The sequence below is a fragment of the Panthera tigris genome, chromosome A3 (genome assembly GCF_018350195.1).
Source record: "Panthera tigris isolate Pti1 chromosome A3, P.tigris_Pti1_mat1.1, whole genome shotgun sequence".
Taxonomy (NCBI): Eukaryota; Metazoa; Chordata; class Mammalia; order Carnivora; family Felidae; genus Panthera; species Panthera tigris.
This window is the reverse complement of record NC_056662.1, coordinates 132,657,578-132,676,959: the sequence shown is the minus strand read 5'-3', so window position 1 is coordinate 132,676,959 and position 19,382 is coordinate 132,657,578. Positions and strand designations below refer to the sequence as shown.

Below are 19,382 nucleotides of genomic sequence, written 5' to 3'. Positions count from 1 at the left end.
AAAGATTTGGACCATTTTACCTAACAGCTTCTGCTTCTGCAAAATCTCTTTGCCTGGATGCCCATTCGTTCAGGGAAGCAGCCTTTGGAAAGCACATAGAAAACTTTGAACCTACCAGGCACACTCCTGCCGCAGGGCCTTCCTGTGAGAAATTCCTTCTGCTGGGAAGTCTCTTCCACCGGATTCTCCCAGGGCTCGGGGCCTCACTTCATACTCTGCTCAAATGTCACCTTCTGAGAAGGCCTTTATGACCGCTATTTGAGAGTCCCATCCCGCGAACAATCGTGGCACCTTTATTTGAAAGATTTGTTGTAGCCCCCAAACTGGAAAGCACTCAGAAGTCTGTTGGCAGGTGTCTGGATAAGCCGACGGTGGTGTAGCCAGGCCGTGGACTGCTCCGAGGACAAGGAGCGGGCCGTGGATGGCTCTCCAGGCAGGTGTGCTCGCGCTCAGCGCGGTTACGCAGGCAGCCACGAGAGGGAGCACGTACTACGCGGCTCCGTATGTATAAGATTCTAGAAAACACAAACTGTTCTGTGGTGACAGAAGTAGAGCAGTGGCAGCCCAGGAAGTGAAGAGCAGGGGGTTGGGGGTGGCAAAGGGGGCACAAAGATACTTTTGGGGGATGGATGTGTTCGCTGTCTGGATCTTGGGTACCGTTTCATGGGTGTGTGTGTATATGTGTCATAACTTAGCAAACTGTACATCTTAAAATGTGTACAGCTAGTTGCGTGTCGATTACATCTTTATAAAGCTGCTTAAAAACGTTTAAGTTATTGGTATAAGGCATTGATGTTCAGTAGAACTTTCGCACTGATGGAAATGGTCTACATCTGTCCAGTGTAATCAACCAGTAACCAGCTGTGGCTCTTGAGCCCTGGAAATATGGCTAGTACAGCTAAGGAACTTGGTCTTTAACTTGATGTAATTTTAAGTGAGAGTGGGTGCACGTAGCCGGTGGCTACCACGGGTGTATAGGCTTCCCCGCTACTCTAACACCCTAGCAACACCACCCACGTGCCCTCCTGGGTCTTAGGCTCTGGCTCCTGGAAATAACGTGAAGCTTCCAGCAGGTGATGGGAGTTTCATATGTGCTTATCCTTACTAATATGGAAACCTCTACTAAGAACCATGCCCTTAATTGGAGCAATGAGGTCCGAGGTCTTTTTGCAGCCCTCCACCCCGGCAGGGAGGTGCTGGCCCTGTGCCAAAGCTGGACACATGGTTTGCCTCTCTTTGAAGCCTCGATTCTACTTGTTTAACTCGGTGATTGAGCAGCATTTGCTCATGTTACAAAGAAACGAGGAGGGGGGCTCCTGAGTGGGTCAGTCGGTTAAGTGTCTGACTTCGGCTCAGGTCATGATCTCACAGTTTGTGGGTTCGAAAACCACATCAAGCTCTGTGCTGACAGCTCGGAGCCTGGAACCTGCTTCGGATTCCGTGTCTCCCTCTCTCTCTGCTCCTCCCCCTGCTCGTACTCTGTCTCTCTCTGTCTCAAAAATGAATAAACATTAAAAAAAATTAGAAAAAGAAAAGAGGGGAGCTCATTAGGGTGGCTCATTACGTTAAGTGTCGACTTGATTTTGGCTCAGGTCATGATCTCACGGTTCATGAGGGTGAGCCCCACCTCAGACTCTTCACTGACAGTGCAGAGTCTGCTTGGGGTTCTCGCTCTGTCTCTGCCCCTCCCCTGCATGTGTGCTTGTGCACTCACTCTCTCTCAAAATAAATGACTTAAAAATTTTTAAAGAAAAGGAAAACTCCACAGGTCTCAAAGTATTATCTACCTCTCCAGTTTCTCATGAATGAGGCAGATTACAATAAACTTACATGACACAGGTAAATCTCAGGTAAGATTATTTGGCCATGTTTTATATAGTGATACATTGATCATTTAAGGACAAGCTAATTATCCCCAAAGAGAGTTGGACTCTATTAAGGATTTTGGAGGAGAGCCCTGGGAAGACCTGTTCTTTTCTGGATTCATCAGCCCAGAGGTAGGAAGTCTGCCCAGGGACTTTTTCTGTTGTGATTCTTCTTGTGCTGCTTCTTAAATTAAACAAACAAAAAAAAATTAATGTTTATTTTTGAGAGAGAGACAGAGTGTGAAAAGAGGAGGGGCAGAGAGTGAGGGAGACACAGAACTCAAAGCGGGCTCCGGGCTCCAACCTCTGCACTGTCAGCACAGAACCTGACATGGGGCTCAAACTCACAAACTGTGAGATCGTGACCTGAGCCGAAGTTGGACACTTAACCAACTGAGCCTCCCAGGCCCCCTTAAATTTTTTTTAACATTTATTATTTACTTTTGACAGAGAGAGAGCCCAAGCAGGAGAGAGGGGCAGAGAGGGAAAGGGAGACGCAGAATCTGAAGCAGGCTCCAGGCTCTGAGCTGTCTGGACAGAGCCTGACTCAGAGCTCAAACTCAGGAGCTGTGAGGTCATGACCTGAGCTGAAGTCAGACACTTAACCAGCTGAGCCACCCAGGCACCCCTCATGTTGCTTCTTAAAGATAGCTATGATAGGAGCATCCTGTCTAGGTTCAGGCTTCTAGATGGATCTCCTTTGGCAAGGCCATCTTGCTCTGCCTAAGTCAAGGAGAAGGCAGCACTGAGGTTCCCCGGGGTCGGTTGTACACGTGGGACCAAGGGTAGAGCTCTGGCTGGATCACCAGCGACTAGAGCTAAGGTAGCAGGTGAGATGGCACCCTGTGAGCTGAGGCAGCATAGGAGGGGAAGCGCAAATACAGAGAATGGAAGTGACAAAGCTAGAGGCCAGGAATTTTAAGACCAAAAATGTAAAATAATTAGGAAGAACATCACGGAAAGACAGCTGTTGGCTGGCTCTGTCTCTCCCAGTCCCCACCTCATCTCTTTGTCCGTTTTAGTTCCCCGGTCGGTGGCAAGGGCGTATGAGGTTGTTCTTGATCTTGAGGTTGTTCTAGCCCTGTCTGCCCTACCAACTGAATCGTTGTATTTCTCCTTGTGAGATTGCTCGCCTTTGACTCCATGTGGCCTCATCTTGTCAGGTGAAGCCGGGAAGAGAGAGAAGGGAGGATTGTTACTTTCAAGATTGCCAATCTGCAGGATGCCCGGCGGACTCAGTCGGAATGTGACGCTCAATCTCACGGTCATGAGTTCAAGCCTCAAGTTGGGTGTAGACTTGAGTTAAATAAGAGCTTTCATTTAAAAAAGAAAAAAGAAAAGATTGCCTCTTTGCTATTGGTATTAGGTCCATAGTTCATAGCAGTGTAAGATTAAGAACTTACATTCAGACCATACTTGATGTTTCAGAAAGCCGGTTTTTGTAATATGCTTGTTAAAAAGTAAGTCGGAGCAGAAGGGAAAAGCCCAGTGCTTGCTTGGCGCTAAGGAAATATTCTAGTTGGATTACCCAGGGATAATTTAATTCTTCCCATAGGTCATAATAATTTCATGACTCATGAGTTGAGGCTGGGGCTGCTGAGCACAAGGATGTGCACTAGTCTTTTGGCTGTGGTTTACACCCTTGTTGGCCAGAGCAGAAGATGGCTCATTTAGCTGTGGGCCTGAGGCTGTGGGGCTGCCCCAACATACGTAGTCAGGGAAAGATCCAGAGCCCGGCCTTGGTGCTGCAGGGCACGCTTGCCAAGACAGAACATCTGGGCTCTGGTGCACGTGTTCTCCGGCCCAGGCAGAGACCAGAGCAGTCATTTCCTGGGACGCTCACCCTGAGTCAGAATGCTGCTGTGCTGTGCACGTTACGTACGCGGAGCGTGTAAGTGGAGAGGCTAATGTCCAGGAGGATGGAAGCTCTGTTAGTGAATCCACGAATGGGGATTCTGTTTGTATTTGTAATTGTATATTTCCGGGGTTTTTTTAAGTTTATTTTTATTTATTTCTAGAGAGAGAGAGAAAGAGGAGAGCGAGCAAGTGGGGGAGGGGCGGGGAGAGAGGGAGAGAGAGCGAATCCCAAGCAGGCTCCACACTACCATGTGGAGCCCGTGCGGGGCTTGAACTCATGAACTGTGAGATCATGACCTAAGCCAAAATATAGAGTCGGACGCTTAACCGACTGAGCCACCTAGGCACCCCTGTATGTTTCTTTTAAAATATGGCTTTATTGAAGTGTATTTCACATCTCATAAACTTCACCTATTTCAAGTATACGAGTAAGTGATTTCTAGTCATTTTACCAAGTGGCATAGCCATGACCGTAAATCAGCCTGGAGACGTTTTCTGCCCCCAGTAAGGTCAGCCCCTCATGTTCTCTTACAGTTAACACCCAGCCCCAGGCAGCCACTAATCTACTTTGTTTCTTTTATAATAATTAAGCTAATTATTTTCTGATTAGAAAAGTAATAGTTTCTTACTTTAGATCATTTGAGTAACTCCAGAAAGAAAAATCACCTGGAACGAAGGCCAAAACTTCCTCAGGCAATCTGGCGTCCAGCCTTCTCTTTTCGGCATCGTCTTCCCTGCTCCTCTCTCTGCTCACGTGCTGGTGTGTGCCTTTGCTCGCTTGTCCACACTGCTTCTTGCCTGGGATACCCTCTACTCCGTCTTGCAAGGTGAAATTCTCCCTCTTTTAAAGGCCCGTCTCACATAACCCCTGATCAGCGAAGATTTCCCTGGTGTCCAGCCTAAAAGTAATTTTCTTTTCTTGGAAATTCTGTGGTGCTTTATTTATGGTTCTTGAGAGCCACATGGCAGTTTGCTTACTTAATTATGGGCTTTGTCCCTCCTATTAAATGGTGTGTTCCTGGGGACTGAGGCTCTGTCTAATCCATCTTTGCTGCTAACCCCTCTGTGCCTCTTTAGCTTCCTCTCCTGTCACTCCCTAAGGACCCTGTGCATCTCCTTGGCAGCTGTAGGGGCTCTTTAATGTCCTGGTCACTGGTAGGCTATGGGCCCCATCTGCAGTATCTAGAATGAAAGCAAGCTGGTCAGTGTGTTTAGATCTCCAAAAGTTTTCACTCCTCAACTTGACAGTTTCACTCTAGATGCCAAAGCTTAGTTTAAGCTTAGTTTACCTCTTCTGGCCCTAATACCTGTGTGTCAGTACCTACATTCTTATTTGAATTAAATAACAAATAGTCTCAAAGTAGATTTATAAACCAAATTGTGTGGTGTTCTGTCCCCGCCACTGTAGAGGATCTTGTTTTCCTCACTCACTTCATGTGTGCATTCATACTTACACATGCCTCCTGTAACAAATCCACTAGGCTTCTTTCTGGAAATAAGATTTTTAATCTGTAAGCGCCTTGTTCTCCAACCCACTATAAAATTGAGTTGTGCTGGTGCCTTTTTCTCAGCTTCTCGCCCTGGGCGGCTCTGATGCCCCGCTCTGGGCTGTTTTTGCGGCCCCTGTCTCGCAGTTGCCTTGTCCAAGATGATGCCATGTTGGTTCGTCTCTAGATGGTGTTCAGGGCCAAATTGACCTGTGCCTCTGACTGTTAGCCATGGCTCTGTGTGATCATGTCACTGAAAGGGCAGTGTCTCAAGACTCAGCAACTGGGACAGTCACCTCCTTCCCAAACTCAGATTAGCCTACCTGGCTGCTCAGAGCCAAAGTCCTTGCCTGTTTCCACAAGGAGCCATTGGTGTCTGTACAGAGTAAAATATGCTACATGGGGTATGTCTTAGACTTTCTCTGTTTAAAGCTTGGTGTGTATATATTTATTCTCCCTCTGAGATGGCAAACACTGTGTTCTATGTATCTTTGTAGCCAGCTAGTTGCTGTCTACAAATACGTGCTGAATAAATACGCAACGAATGGATTAGTTAATTCACATACGCATTTGTTGTATGATGTTTGGCTTAAAGATATTAATGTATCTCTGGATTCTGTCTCTTCTGTATTAGATGCTCAGAAAAATGCTTACAGATATTGATTTACTCAATCCGTGTTTCTCAAGCACCTGCTCCGGGTCAGGCCCGGCACTAGGTGCCGTGGAGAATATAGCATGAAGGACACTGAAAGTCGTCCTTTCGGACGTACGGGGTCAGACTGATGAGATGAAGCAGGGTAGAACCCGTCAAGGACCTGAAGAAATTCTTTAAAAAGAGAATATTGGAGGATTTGGGAGGGAGGGATCACTTCCTGCTGGCGGCTGGGGGATGTTCACGGGGAAGGTAGCATCTGCGGGGAGCCTGATGGAGGGGAAGGCTTTGGACAGGGGGCTGCGGGAAGATGCTGAGCGGGTGGAACAGATTGAGCACGAGCAGAGAACAGCCACGGCTTCCGCTTGGCTGGATACGAAGATGACACGTGGCGAAGGGGCTTGGACCGTGGAGGGTCCCGAGGGCAGGGGTGAGGGGCACCACACCAGCTGAATCTGACAGAACTGCGGAGGAGGGGGCGGGGCAGGCGGAGACCAGGGGCTGGTGGCCAGGAGCAGGGGACGCCTTTGCCTCGGTCTGGAAAACATGGTGGCGAGAACGGCGCGCAGGGAGTCCGCGGGCGAGCAGCTGGTCCGAAAGGCGGAGCGGAGGGGATCCCGGTGTGAGGGACCCGCCCGCCGCGGGCAGGGCCGGCGTGGGGTGGCAGCTGGCGTGGCCGCACGTGGGTGCCCGCAGACGTGGAAGATGTGGAAGGAGACAGGCGTGGGGCAGCCCCGCGCCCTGCACTCGTGTTTAGTCCTGCCACGGTGGAAACCAGGCGTGCGTGCCATCAGCTGACTCACCGGCACGGCCTTTTGTCTGTCCCCGTTCCGTCCAGTCATCCTCACACCTCACCTCCAGCTCAGCGTCTCGGCGTTCGAACATCTAACTTAAGGCTAATGCTCGCCACTCATAGCTGATTACGCCGTACCCCGGAAGAGCGTCGGGTGCGTGACAGACGTGGAGTTGTGTAAGCCTCGGACAAAAGTTACCCCAAAGAGGCATTTCTGAAACGACAGCCCAGCCATTAGTTGATCATTTATTTGGCAGGTTGGCAGTTCGGTGCATTATCACGCCCCTTACCAGTAGCTTTCAAGTAAATTTCTTCCCTCTGTTTTGAAGTTTCGTGGGGCCGAGTAGTGTATGAAAATCAGATCCCGTATCGCCTTAAAAATTATGCCTATAGTTGGTCTTCCTATTCCAGGTAATTCTACTAAAATTAAGTTTCCTCTGCTCAGGTGTAAGAATAAATGCATATGGTTCCAAAGTCCTTACTTGTGTCTCATTTTTTATAGGCCCGTAGCCTAGGTGTGTGTATCCCCAAGTGACCCGTGTTGTGTTGACTGAAGGCAGTGGCCTGAGCCCGGGGAGAGGAGAAAGCAGGTCTTCAGCTTGTTGCCGGGGAGGGACTCTGTAGGGTCCAGAACACAGGGAGTCTGTGCCTGAACGTTCCTAACCGAAGCGTCGTGTCTTTGCTCCCTCACATTTGAAGCCGGCGGGGACAGCCTTGCTGGCTGTGTGTGCGCGGGCTCAAGTGTGCTGGGAGGGTTTGATTCTGGTCGGTTTAATCCATGCTGACAACCTGCTAAGTCACTGTCTCTTGCTTTTGTGCTTCAGGGAAGGGAACAGAGGATCTCAAAACCTCTCTCCCTGCTTTTCTCATTTATCTCCAGATAAATACGCACACAGAAATACACATACACACACACCACACACGCACACACCCCCCCACCACGTACAGACACTATATACGTATACACACATCTCACACATCCCACATACACACACCCACACACGCTGTATACACATGTGCACGCACCACATAAAGCCACATGCACACACACTAGGAACACATACACACGCTTTCACACACACGCATTCACATTGTACACATGCACACCACACATCCCACACGCGCCCCACACCTCACACACACCACAAACACACACTCGTTCCTTTTCCTCTCTCTGAACCTTGACTCCCACACGTTCACCAAGAGACAGAAGCGCCCCTCTCGTTCTCTTTTTCGTTCTCATTTTCCCCGTGGGGGGCCACCGTGGGGATGCTGTGGTCTGTGAGCCTGAGACTTGAGTAAGCCATAGCCCAGGAGCTAAGAGCCACGAGTGATAGCAGGAAGTGTTTGTGATTCTGTTCTAGTATCTTTTTTATTTTATTTTATTTTTTAACGTTTGTTTATTTTTGAGAGAGACAGACCACAAGTGAGGGAGGGGCAGAGAGAGACGAAGACACAGAATCTGAAGGAGTTCCAGGCTCTGAGCTGTCAGCACAGAGCCCAATGCGGGTCTCGAACTCACAAACGGGGAGATCGTGATCTGAGCCGAAGTCGGACACATAACTGACTGAGCCACCCAGACACCCCTCTGTTCTGATATCTTTAAAGTGATTCTGTCATTGGTTTTTTTGAAATAATTTGTCTTCACTGTAATAATTATCTTTCCACAAACTTCATACTTTAGTAGTAGAAGGCTGTTGTGAAAAATAGACTTGTTAACAGTTTTATTTGTAAAATGAAATCGCCACGAAGAACGTAGGAATGGGTAAAGCGATCATGCACGTGCCGGCCAGGTTTTTGGTGAAGGTTAATTATTACCAGGTGTTCTTGAACATCTGCTGTTCTTACTTCAGATTAAAAAGGAAATAGGTTGAGCGTCCGACTCTTGGCTATCAGCTCAAGTCATGATCTCACGGTTCATGAGATCGAGCCCCGCATCGGGCTTCTCAGTGACAGCAAGGGGCCTGCTTGGTGTTCTTTCTCTCCCCCTCTCTCTGCCTCTCTCTCTGTCTTCCCTCCCCTCCTCGTGCTTTTTCTATCTCTCTCTAAAGAAATACATAAATAAAATTAAAAATTAAAAAAAAAAAGGAAATCGAATAAGAATTTTGTGTGCTTGCTTTTTAGATTCAGAATATGAACAACATCATCTCCTTCCCTCTGGACAGTCTGCTGAAGGGGGACCTGAAAGGCGTGAAAGGGGTATGTCCTTAACGACCCTGATTCCTGCTCCCCGTGGAACCGAGAACCACAGTCACGCCAGCCTGTTGGGGCAGCAGTGTTCTTACTGGGATGGCAGGACGGCATCCTGCTCCCTCAGTTTCCCTTGATTTGCTACCTTGGCACCACCTTTCAGCCACACCAGGGGTGACCCATGGCCTTTCCGGTCCTCCGGTGCTCTAAACGTGGGATGGCAAGGGGGGCGTGAAGGGAGAGAACAGCCCTTTGGGAACCTGTGAACGGTTTGGGGCTCTGTCAGCTGAGCGGGGAAACCCGTGCGGGGAAGTCTGGTTGTCTGGCTGGCGTGTGGCTGGTTGACCGCTGGGAGAAAGGTCCTGGCCAGGATGTGGTTTCCCGGTAGGAAAATCTGGCCCAGGACGGCTTGAGCCGACTTGATCTTTCTGTCCTCCAAAGGATGTTCCTTGTTCGGGAAGAGAGACCTCAGGTGTGAACTGTTCCGTGAGCATGTGAGTGAGGAACATTCGGCTCGAGTGGCATCTATACCAGACGCTGAGCGTGTCCCTGGCACAAACAGATGTGTCATACGAAAAACAGATGATTGTGCCCCAGTCGTTAGGAGATGAGATTCTTTGACTGGATCTGCACTTGATTCCCAGTCATGTCTGGCACATGGGAAGCGCAGGCGGGCTGTTGGGGCAGCGGGAGCCCTGGGCCTGGTGAGCCGGGAGGACCCGGGGAACATTCCTCACTGTCCTGGACCGACCCTGGGTCCTAAAATAACACGCCAGCCGAGTCAGCAGGATGGGAGGGCAGAGGGACACGTGTGTACGGGCGTGGGAGCACGACAGGGTCCCGCTCCTGAGGCTTTTCATGTGGCTTTTGTCCGGGGAGGTGCAGGAGCAGGAGACGAGGCTTCCCCGATGGGAAGGACTAGTTCCTGGAAGGCCTCGGATGCCAGGCGAGGAGCCTTGGCCTTGTCATGAGGACAGTGAAGAGTCAAAAGAGAAAAAATAAGTCCCTCCCCCCAAAGAAAGGAGGTCCTTTCTTACAAAGGAACCCTGGGAAAGGGAGCATAAGTAGGTGGGAGCCATTTGGTAGCATTTCTAGTGGCTCATTGTGCTTTTGAGACTGGCTTTATCAGCGTCCGAGGTCCTAAGTGCCAGACACAAGAGTAGGAAAAAAAAGGGGGGAGGGGGGGTTCTGACTTTTCTACGAACAGGAAAGATGTAACCCTGATTTGGGCCCCAACAACAAGGATATAAAAGCCATTCACCTTCTCTTGTGTTTTGGTATTTTAGTACCTCTCTCTACAAAAACCTCAGGAGAAGGTGAATGGCTTTTATATCCTTGTTGTTGGGGCCCAAATCAGGGTTACATCTCTCCTGGTCGTAGAAAAAGTCAGAGTCCCCCCCTGCCTTTTTTTTTTTTTTTTTCTGTAGAGAGAGGTACTAAAATACTTGCAGATTAAATGTTTTTCTGGGTTTAATTTTAGAGTAGTCCTAAGGCAGAGGGCAGGGTATGGGTCGAACACCACAGGCCATGAGTTGATACGCCAGTGGGGAGCGGGGGTGCGATGGGATTCTTGTCCTCCATGCATTTTGCATATGTCTGCTCATCTCGTTAAAAGCCTGTGCTTTTTTCATGCTCTTTCTTTTCCCTGGGATCGCATGCGTCATTTGTTACAGAAATTAATGTTCCTTTCGGGGCCAGTCTAGGAATAAGTAAGTTGTCTTGCCCGGAAGTTAATACTAGTTCTGTTTAATTTATGCCTCTCTGTTTGCAGGATCTGAAAAAGCCTTTTGATAAAGCTTGGAAGGACTATGAAACAAAAATGTGAGTGTTGCCATTTTTTAGTAGGTAATTTGAGATTTTAACTTTAAACTGAGCTTTTAATAGCTTAAAGGTATTTTCTTAAATAAACCTTAACCCAGGGACGAATTCCCTTAAAACCGTCTTGCTGTGGTTTGTGCCAGATGCTTCCATACTCGGTGTCTAAATTCAGCGACGTCCTGGACCTCTTCAAACAAGTTGTTTCTGGTCCCTTTTCTGTTATGTCATCACGGGTGTAGAGGGTTATTTTCAGGAAAGCTGATTGAAGGATAAGGCCAGGTTTTGTCGGGAGGTGTGTTTTTTTTTTTTTCCTTTTTAAAAAAAAAAAAACACTTTCTCTACTTGATCACCGTTTATGACAGTTGCACGATTTCAGACTTCATCTTGCTGGCGATTTGCATGAGCCATCTGCTTTTAGCTTTGTGTCTGTATTTCTCCAAAGCACCAGTCCCTTGGTTTAGAAAGAGAGAGAGAAAAGAGCTTGTTGGAACTCCCCACGCTAGCCTTATTTGATGGCTTCATCTGCTGCAAGAATGTGAAGAAAAGGGTCAGCTCATTCTTGGATGTGCACCACGGTCCCCCCTGAAGACAGGACCTCTCGGGTGGGCTCCAGCCATCGCTCCTGGTCACGGTTTCTCCTTCCCAGCATGGAGACAATCCCACTCGCTCACTAGAATTGGGCTGGTGATTGCAGCGATAGTGGTTTTAATTACTGTAAATACTTGAGAGAGAGAACATGTTTTGAAATGTCTCATGTTTGCTGTGTAATGACTGCGCATTGGGTAACAATGTAGTTTTCTGAGTGGAGAGAGAGACTTTAACATGAAGCCATCTGGCAAAGTGAGAGGTGTTAAGAAGAAAGCTGTTCAAGATGTCACTACAAGTATTTAATTGGACTTGGGGTTTTGTGTGTGTGTGTGTGTGTTGTTTTTAAAACCAGCCCCGGGTATCTGTTCGGTGGAGAAGGATCACAAAGCTCAAACCAGGGAATACCAAACCTCTGATACTTGTCCCTTCCTGGAAATCTTAAAATTTCTACACCAAAATTTCTCCAAGTTGCTCAGATCCCCAAATTCCGGATTTTACTAATGGAATAAACTGGAGCACGTGAAGGTCTGTTCATCCCGGAGAAGCTCCAGGCTTGCTGTCCCTGCCCTGAGCCTCCTTCCTCCGCTGACCAGTGCTGTGCACTCGACAGGGAGAGGCTCACCAGGCCTCCCGTGTAGACAGGAAGCCAAAACTCGCTGGTTTGTTGCCAGTCCGCCAGAGTCATCGGGTCATGGCCAGAGGTGGATTTCCATTCAGCTGCTGTTGGGGCCGCCCTCAGGCGTCTCAGAGGAGACGCTTCTGGGCATTTCTGAACCAGGGGCACGGAGGGGGATCTTGAAGCAGGTTACCTGAGAGGCTCTTGTGGTTCTGAAAGGGAAAGGTTTGAAAGGGGAATGAGATCAAATTCGGTAAAATCAGGACATACGTACATGGAGTGGGGACAGAATTACTCACAAAATCCCAGGATTTGAGAGTGTGAGAGCTTGAAATAATTCTAAGATAGTTTTTAAAAGTAACTCTTTAACCATTTACGTGTGAGGGTTGTTCTGCGACAGAGAGCGCTGTCCTAGTCAAGGCAGAGCCCTGGCAAGACCTCACTCAGCGAGGAGGCGGGTGGAGAGCAGCAGGGAGAAATCCCAGGAGGGAGGGAGTCTCCTACCACATGGCACCCTGTGTGTGGCTCAGCGGGCACACCAACAGACACACGGACGGACGGACGGACAAACAGAGCGCTGCCCTGAAGGAGGTGTAAGCAGGCTCTCTTACCTCTTCTGACCCAGATCTGGCACGAAGTAGGTGCTTAGGAAAGTATATTTTGAGTCAGTACCCAAAAAAGGCCAAGTGTGACGTTCTTATGACCACACGCATCTTCCGTTCCGGTGAGTTGAGAGGCCGTCTTGTTTCTAGAAGACTCATGCACGTTTGTCTCGCAGGCTGAGTAATGGGATCCCCGCAGGCCCGTCTGGTCTGGTTTGGACTGCCGTGCCAGGTGGCATCTCAAATTATCCTTGCTTTTTTCACCTGCAGCACCAAAATTGAAAAGGAGAAGAAGGAGCATGCCAAGCTGCATGGGATGATTCGCACCGAGATCAGCGGGGCTGAAATCGCCGAAGAGATGGAGAAGGAGAGGCGGCTTTTCCAGCTCCAGATGTGCGAGGTGAGAGCTGGGGGGTGCAGGTTCCTGCGGGGGGCAGGCAGCCAGCTGGGGGGGTGGGTGCTGTCTTGCAGCCGGTCTTCACCGCGTGTCAGCTCCTGCGGAGAATGCACACTTCCAGAGGCTTCAGACAGCACACCGGGGCATGATTGGACTCCCATTTGTCCAGTTGCTCTTACTGGGGGAGCCTGAGTCTCCTGGAGCGTGGGATGAGTTGAATCCAACCCCAACCACTAATTGAAGGTAGGGAAGAGGGGCGCCTGCGTGGCTCAGTCAGTTAAGCAAGCAGCCGACTCTTGACTTCGGCTCAGGTCATGATCTCCTGGTTCGTGAGTTTGAGCCCTGCTTCGGGCTCAGTGCTTGGGATTTCCTCCCTCCCTCCCTCTCTCTCTCTCTCTCTCTCTCAGAATAAATAAAATAAACTTAAAAAAAAAAAAAGGTAGGGAAGAAACTAAATTTAAACAAATGTCCTCTCTGGCCTCAAATACGTACTCCGACTTCCCTCTCACACGGAGCGTCGCTAAAGTACTCCCTCCATTAGTGTTTTTTAATGAGGTATGTGGGCTCTCATTATACAGTGGAATCCCTGAGGAGGCCAGGGAGAAGTCAGCTGGAAGAAAATGCAGCTGGTCCCCTTGTGGGTCTGGGTGCACGCGGGCGTGAGTGACAGAGGGCATCCGGGAGCCAAGCCACCTGCCTCTGAAGTGCTTCCTCCCAGGTCCGCTCATCGAGGTGGGAGGCCCTGGGGAGTGCCTGTCTGCAGCCTGAGCCCTTGCCTCTGGAGAGGGGGAGGGAAACAGTGCTGACACTCTGGGACATTCCCTGGCGGAGGCTTGGGGCTGGAAAATACTAGAAACCAATCCTGAAGGCCTTTGCCTCCAGCCTTTTTATGTCTTGCTTGTGGGTCACTGTAAAAACGGCCTGTGGAAACCACTCCTGCGTCTGCCTGAGGGTTTGCTCTCCTGGCAGTTCCGGGGAAGCCCGTGTACTCGACGGCGTCTGTGCCATAGCAGGTGCAGACCTGAGTTTTAAGTGTGCACGGTGCACGGGTACCATTTGTGACAGGCACTGTCGCTGGCTCAGCCTTGCTCTCGAGTCCCTGTGAGCAGTCAACGGAGCAGTCAACCGCAGGGCTGTTGCACAGGCGCTTGTTGATTTCAGAATGTTAATTGCAGCAGGCGTTCAGCTTTTAGACAAGTGCATCTTAGGAGTATGCTTACACGCGTTTTTATTCCCAGAGCGATCTCCTAAGTGCTCAGTGGAGGAGAATCAGTCCCGGGATCAAGGAGGTGATACTAGTCTGATATTAGTACGGCTGCTCCAGCTCTCGTAGCTTCTGTTTGCATGGGGTTTTTTTCTTTTCAACCTGTAGTGTATGTGTGAATCTAAAGTGTGTTTCCTGTAGACAGCATGTTTTAAATCCAGTCTGACAGTCTCTGCCTTTTGATGGGATTGTTTAATCCTTTCACATTGATGTTGCTATTGATGTGGTTGGATTTATGTCTACTGTCTTACTTTTTTTGTTGTTTTATGTCTCATGTCTTCTTTGTTCTTTTGTTCTTCCTTTGCTACTTTTTTTTTCCATTAGGTGAATATTTAGAAATCTAGTCAGCTAAGCTCAAAGTCTTACTGTAGATAGGAGAGTGGATGTTTTTAGATACATGTTGTTTTATAAACAGACCTCGTACATAACAATGCCTGCCTGGCCAATTTCTTACGGTGTTGAAGGAATCAGCCCAGAGGATACGAGACGGGCATAGGAAATTGCTATGTGGTACACAAATACTAGGTATTGTTTTTATTTAATTGGGGTAAAATTAAGTAGCAGTGTTTTACAAAGAATGGATTTGGAGCAGGTATGTATATATGTATGTTTGGGTTATGCTCTTTTTTTTTTCAGCTGCAGCAAGGAGAAAATACATTTGCCTAAACTCTGCAAAAGACTGTTTGTTTAAGAATGTTTAGGGGCGCCTGGGTGGCTCAGTCGGTTAAGCATCTGACTTCAGCTCAGGTCACAATCTCACGGTCCGTGAGTTCGAGCCCCGCGTCGGGCTCTGGGCTGACGGCTCAGAGCCTGGAGCCTGCTTCTGATTCTGTGTCTCCCTCTCTCTCTGCCCCTCCCCTGTTCATGCTCTGTCTCTCTCTGTCTCAAAAATAAATGAACGTTAAAAAAAAAAAAAAAAAGAATGTTTAGTGAATTGTGAAACTCCATTAGTGTGTTACTAGTGGGGGGCGCAGCATTGCTTTCTGAGGTAGGCACCCCACACTGTTGCTTTTCCTCCTCTGGGGTTCAGTGAATGGATCGTGTGCATTGGTAGAATAGTTTATTTGATTGGAAATGTGCTGTGTCAATGACGCCTCTCAGTTGTACAAAGGAGCCACCTTCCGAGCCGGCCCCTGGGTGGGCTGCGGACCCCTGTGTGTGCCGAGCCTAGTGGATCTGGCCGTTAGCGGAGGCAGGCACTGTGTGCACGTACAGAGGCAGAGGTGGGGTTTCCAGAAGAGGACGCATCCGATGAAAGATGTAGATGTGGGCCAAACAGAAGTGGGCTGGAAAGGGCTCTCTGTGGGGAAGAAAGAATGTCTGAAAAGCACTCCCCCCGGAATCCAACATCTCCAAGGGAGATGCTGAAGTTAATCGTGGTAAAATTGTTCAACTGGTTCCTCATACTGAGGACCTCAAGTTTGTAAATGTTTGCCGTTGTTTAGGGGTTTAAAATTTTAGTTGCCCAAGATCTAATCTTGAAGACTGGCTTGTAGGTGTTTATTTTAAAGCTCCGTTGAGGCGCCTGGGTGGCTTAGTCAGTTGGGTGGCCGACTATAGCTCAGGTCATGATCTCAAGTCTGTGAGTTCCAGCCCCACGTCGGGCTCTGTCCTGAGCGCTCAGAGCCTGGAACCTGCTTCCGATTCTGTGTCTCCCTCGCTCTCTCTGCCCCTTCCCTGCTTGCTCTCAGTCTGTCTGTCTGTCTCTCTCTCTCTCTCAAAAATAATAAAGAATAAAAAAATTTAAAAGAATATTAAAAAAATAAAACTCCGTAACTTTTTTTCAAAATGAATTTTATAGAGAAATTCAGTGTGCCATAAATAGGTGATGTAGAGCATGCATGAATGGAAAATGTAGGAGAGATCCCGTCTTGTTTTTCTTTGGTTATAAAAACATGCACTCTTCGGGTATCTGGGTGGCTCAGTCGGTTGAAAAGTACAATACTTGATTTTGGCTCAGGTCATAATCCCAGGGTCGTGGGGTCAAGCCCCACATTGGGCCCTGGGCTGAACCTGGAGTCTGCTTGAGATTCTCTCTCCTTCTGCCCCTCCCTGCTTGTGCATGCATACATGTTCTCTCTCTCTCAAATTAAAAAAAAAAAATACACTTTTAAAAGATAGTCTGTATATATGAAATTAAAAATCAACTCGTATATATATAATGGAGTATTACTCAACAATCAAAAAAAAAATGAAATCTTGGCATTTGCAACTACGTGGATGGAACTGGAGGGTATTATGCTGAGTGAAATTAGTCAGAGAAAGACAAGTGTATGACTTCACTCATATGAAGACTTTAAGGTACAAAACAGATGAACTAAGGGAAGGGAAACAAAAATAATATAAAAACAGGGAGGGGGACAAACATAAGAGACTCTTAAATATGGAGAACAAGCAGAGGGTTACTGGAAGGGTTGTGGGAGGGGGATGGTCTAGATGGGTAAGGGGCATTAAGGAATCTACTGCTGAAATTATTATTGCACTATATGGTAACTAATTTGGATGTAAATTTAAAAAATAAAATTTAAAAAAATGTATTCAACATAAAAAAAAATCACCCCAAAAGATAAGTACTTTGATATTGAGCTAAATGTCTTTCAAATATCTCTCTGTGTCCATTCATAAAAATAATTTGTATAAGCGGGATCATTTTCTACTGGTGCTTTGTATCCTGATTATTTTGAGCCACCAGTATGTCATGGGCATCTTTCCATGTCAGAAAGTCTCTGCTTTATTAGCTTCCTGGATACGTAGCAATTTTTGTGTGTGGCTGCACCGTACTTTAATTTTCCATTCATTACATTTGGGTTGCCGTTTGTTACTTTTATAAGCAGATCTGCAGTGAACCTTGTTTTCTATTCATGTTCATAAACTTTTATGATTATCTTCTTAGAAAAAGTTCCCATAAGTAGAATATCTATACCAAAAAGGTGCACGTTTTATATTTTGACACATTGCCAAGCATCTTATTAACCACTTAACCATTTTGATCCATTGCCAAACATCTTATTTTGTTAACAGCGAATAAATATGAGACTGAAAGAAGGGGAAGATATGCAGGTGGTTGGTGTAGGAAACTGAGATTTTGTAGTCAACTCTTTACAAGCTGCTTCCTCTCCTGTTGGGCTCTGTGGCCTGAACGTCCGCTTTCCAGTTGGTGGCCGAGAAGCCTGTGTGGTCAGCAGGGCGGCCGCTCTTTCGGGAGCATTTAGTCTCGGAGATGACGTGTTCTCAGGGGTCTGTATGCCATATCCTCACCGTGGAAGGGATAGAGAACTTACGGAGTCTTTGTTCTGTAAACCGTTAGCAAAGAACGAATGCATTTCCTGATGCTGGTTTTGTAGATTCCTGGGGACTTCCTGATATTTTAGTGGTCATTCCTGAATGAATGAAAAGTGAAAAGTGGCTTTAAGTAATTTCAACTTAAAATTTGGTTTTTGGGACGCCTGGTGGTGGCTCAGTCAGTTAACCGTCCGACTTTGGCTCAGGTTGTGATCTCACAGTTTGTGAGCTCGAGCCCCGCTTTGGGCTCTGTGCTGACAGCAGCTCAGAGCCAGGAGGCTGCTTTGGATTCTGTGTCTCCGTCTCTCTCTGCCCCTCCCCTACTCAATACTCTGCGTCTCTCTAAATAAATAAATAAATAAATAAATAGAACATTTAAAAAAAAAAAAATTTAAAATTTGGTTTTTATAGCAGCCACATTTTCTTAAGTGCCAAGATCAGAGACACAGTGACAGGAGTCTCAGATACTAAACACTAGCACTTAGTGTTGCAGCTGACGACCTGCCCAGAGAAGGGACGTGGGCAGGAGGATGTGGACAGAAGCGTCCAGGATGGGTAGAGCCCTTTCACTCCACCCATCCGCATCCTTTGTGCAGCTCGAAGAAAATTTCTTCCAGCAGGTTAAGGCACAGTGTCTTACTACTAGGAGTTCTTGGCACTTAAACATTTAGTTACCTGGACATCAGGTAATTCATGTCGCCCCAAACTAAGAGACATGTTCAGTTCTGGCCTTCAGAAAATATTAAGCATCTGGCATGAGCTCTACCCCTAGTAGAAGATGTCAGAGAAGTGGAGAAGGTGGTCTGTCCTCACAAGCTTCTGTTCTGCTTATGACATACCCTTTTTTTTTTTTTTAACAGTATCTGCTGAAGGTCAATGAAATTAAGATTAAAAAGGGAGTGGATTTACTTCAGAATCTGATCAAATACTTTCATGCCCAATGCAAGTAAGTTCTTCTTCTTTGTTATGATGTCATTTCAGATGTTTCTCACTTTAAGGCAGCTCCTGGTAGATATACAGTATTGCATTGAGGAAAATAAACAGTCATTTAAAACTCACTAGTAAAAGAAATGAAGTACGGATACACGCTGTACCACGGGTAAACCTTGGAAATGTGCTAAGTGAAAGAAGCCAGACACAGAAGGCCACATTGTATGTGATTTTATCTCTTTGAAAGGCCAAGAATAGATCTACAGGTGACTGATTGCCAGGGCTTGGGGGAAGTAGGGGATTACTGCTAGTTGGGGTAATGAAATGTTCTGGAATGAGACCGTGCTAATGATGGCACAACTTGGTGAATATACAAAAAGCACTGAGTGGTGCGCTTGAAAAGGGCGAATTTTGTGGTGTAAGACTCTTCGATAAAAAATACAAATAATATAAAAATCTGTAGTAATCATCAGATGTATTTATTTTTGCTCTTTTTGCAGAGGGACAGACCAGTTTGATCTCATGCATGATTCACAGATGTTTTGTGTTATTGTTGTTTAAAAAAAATTAGTGTGTTAAATTAAGGAAATAGCGTCCTGTGTGAGTTATCTTGTAAAGCAAGTGACCACGATGAGCAAAGGAGGCTGAGTGTGGGAGAGAGGGAGACGCTTCCGTGTTCGTGGCCGTCTCCCATACTCCACTCGGCCCACACGCGAGCCCCGCACAGCCCGGCCCTCATCGCGCCACACTTTCGTTCCTGCTGCCCGAACCCCGGTCCTGGCGTAGCCCAGCCCCTCGCTCATCCCTCACTCGCAGCATGCGCTGTGTGTCTGGCGTTGTCCTGGATGCTGGAGAGAAATACTGTCCTTCACGGGCACCGTTCCTGCTCGAATCCAGTAGGCGAGTGAACTTCAGCAAACGGCTTTATGCTGCACATTTGGAACGTGTTCTGAAGTGTTGGAATGTAGGAAAGAGTAGAAGGACCTGATTTAGATGAAGATGGAAGGCAGGGACTGGGTTTTTCTTCTTCTCCGCACCCCC

The 19,382-nt window shown here is 47.6% G+C and overlaps 1 protein-coding gene across 4 annotated transcripts in view; it reads left to right on the top strand.

Annotated features, from left to right (window-relative positions):
* The window catches only part of ASAP2 (ArfGAP with SH3 domain, ankyrin repeat and PH domain 2), a 170,827-nt gene that overhangs the window by 89,650 nt on the left and 61,795 nt on the right, over positions 1-19,382 (top strand). For all 4 annotated transcript variants that reach the window (XM_042982526.1, XM_042982525.1, XM_042982524.1 and 1 more), the window contains exons 4-7: positions 8,779-8,853; positions 10,616-10,665; positions 12,739-12,868; positions 18,272-18,357. In XM_042982526.1, the coding sequence (XP_042838460.1) occupies positions 8,779-8,853; positions 10,616-10,665; positions 12,739-12,868; positions 18,272-18,357 (341 nt within the window). The remainder of the gene's footprint in view (positions 1-8,778; positions 8,854-10,615; positions 10,666-12,738; positions 12,869-18,271; positions 18,358-19,382) is intronic.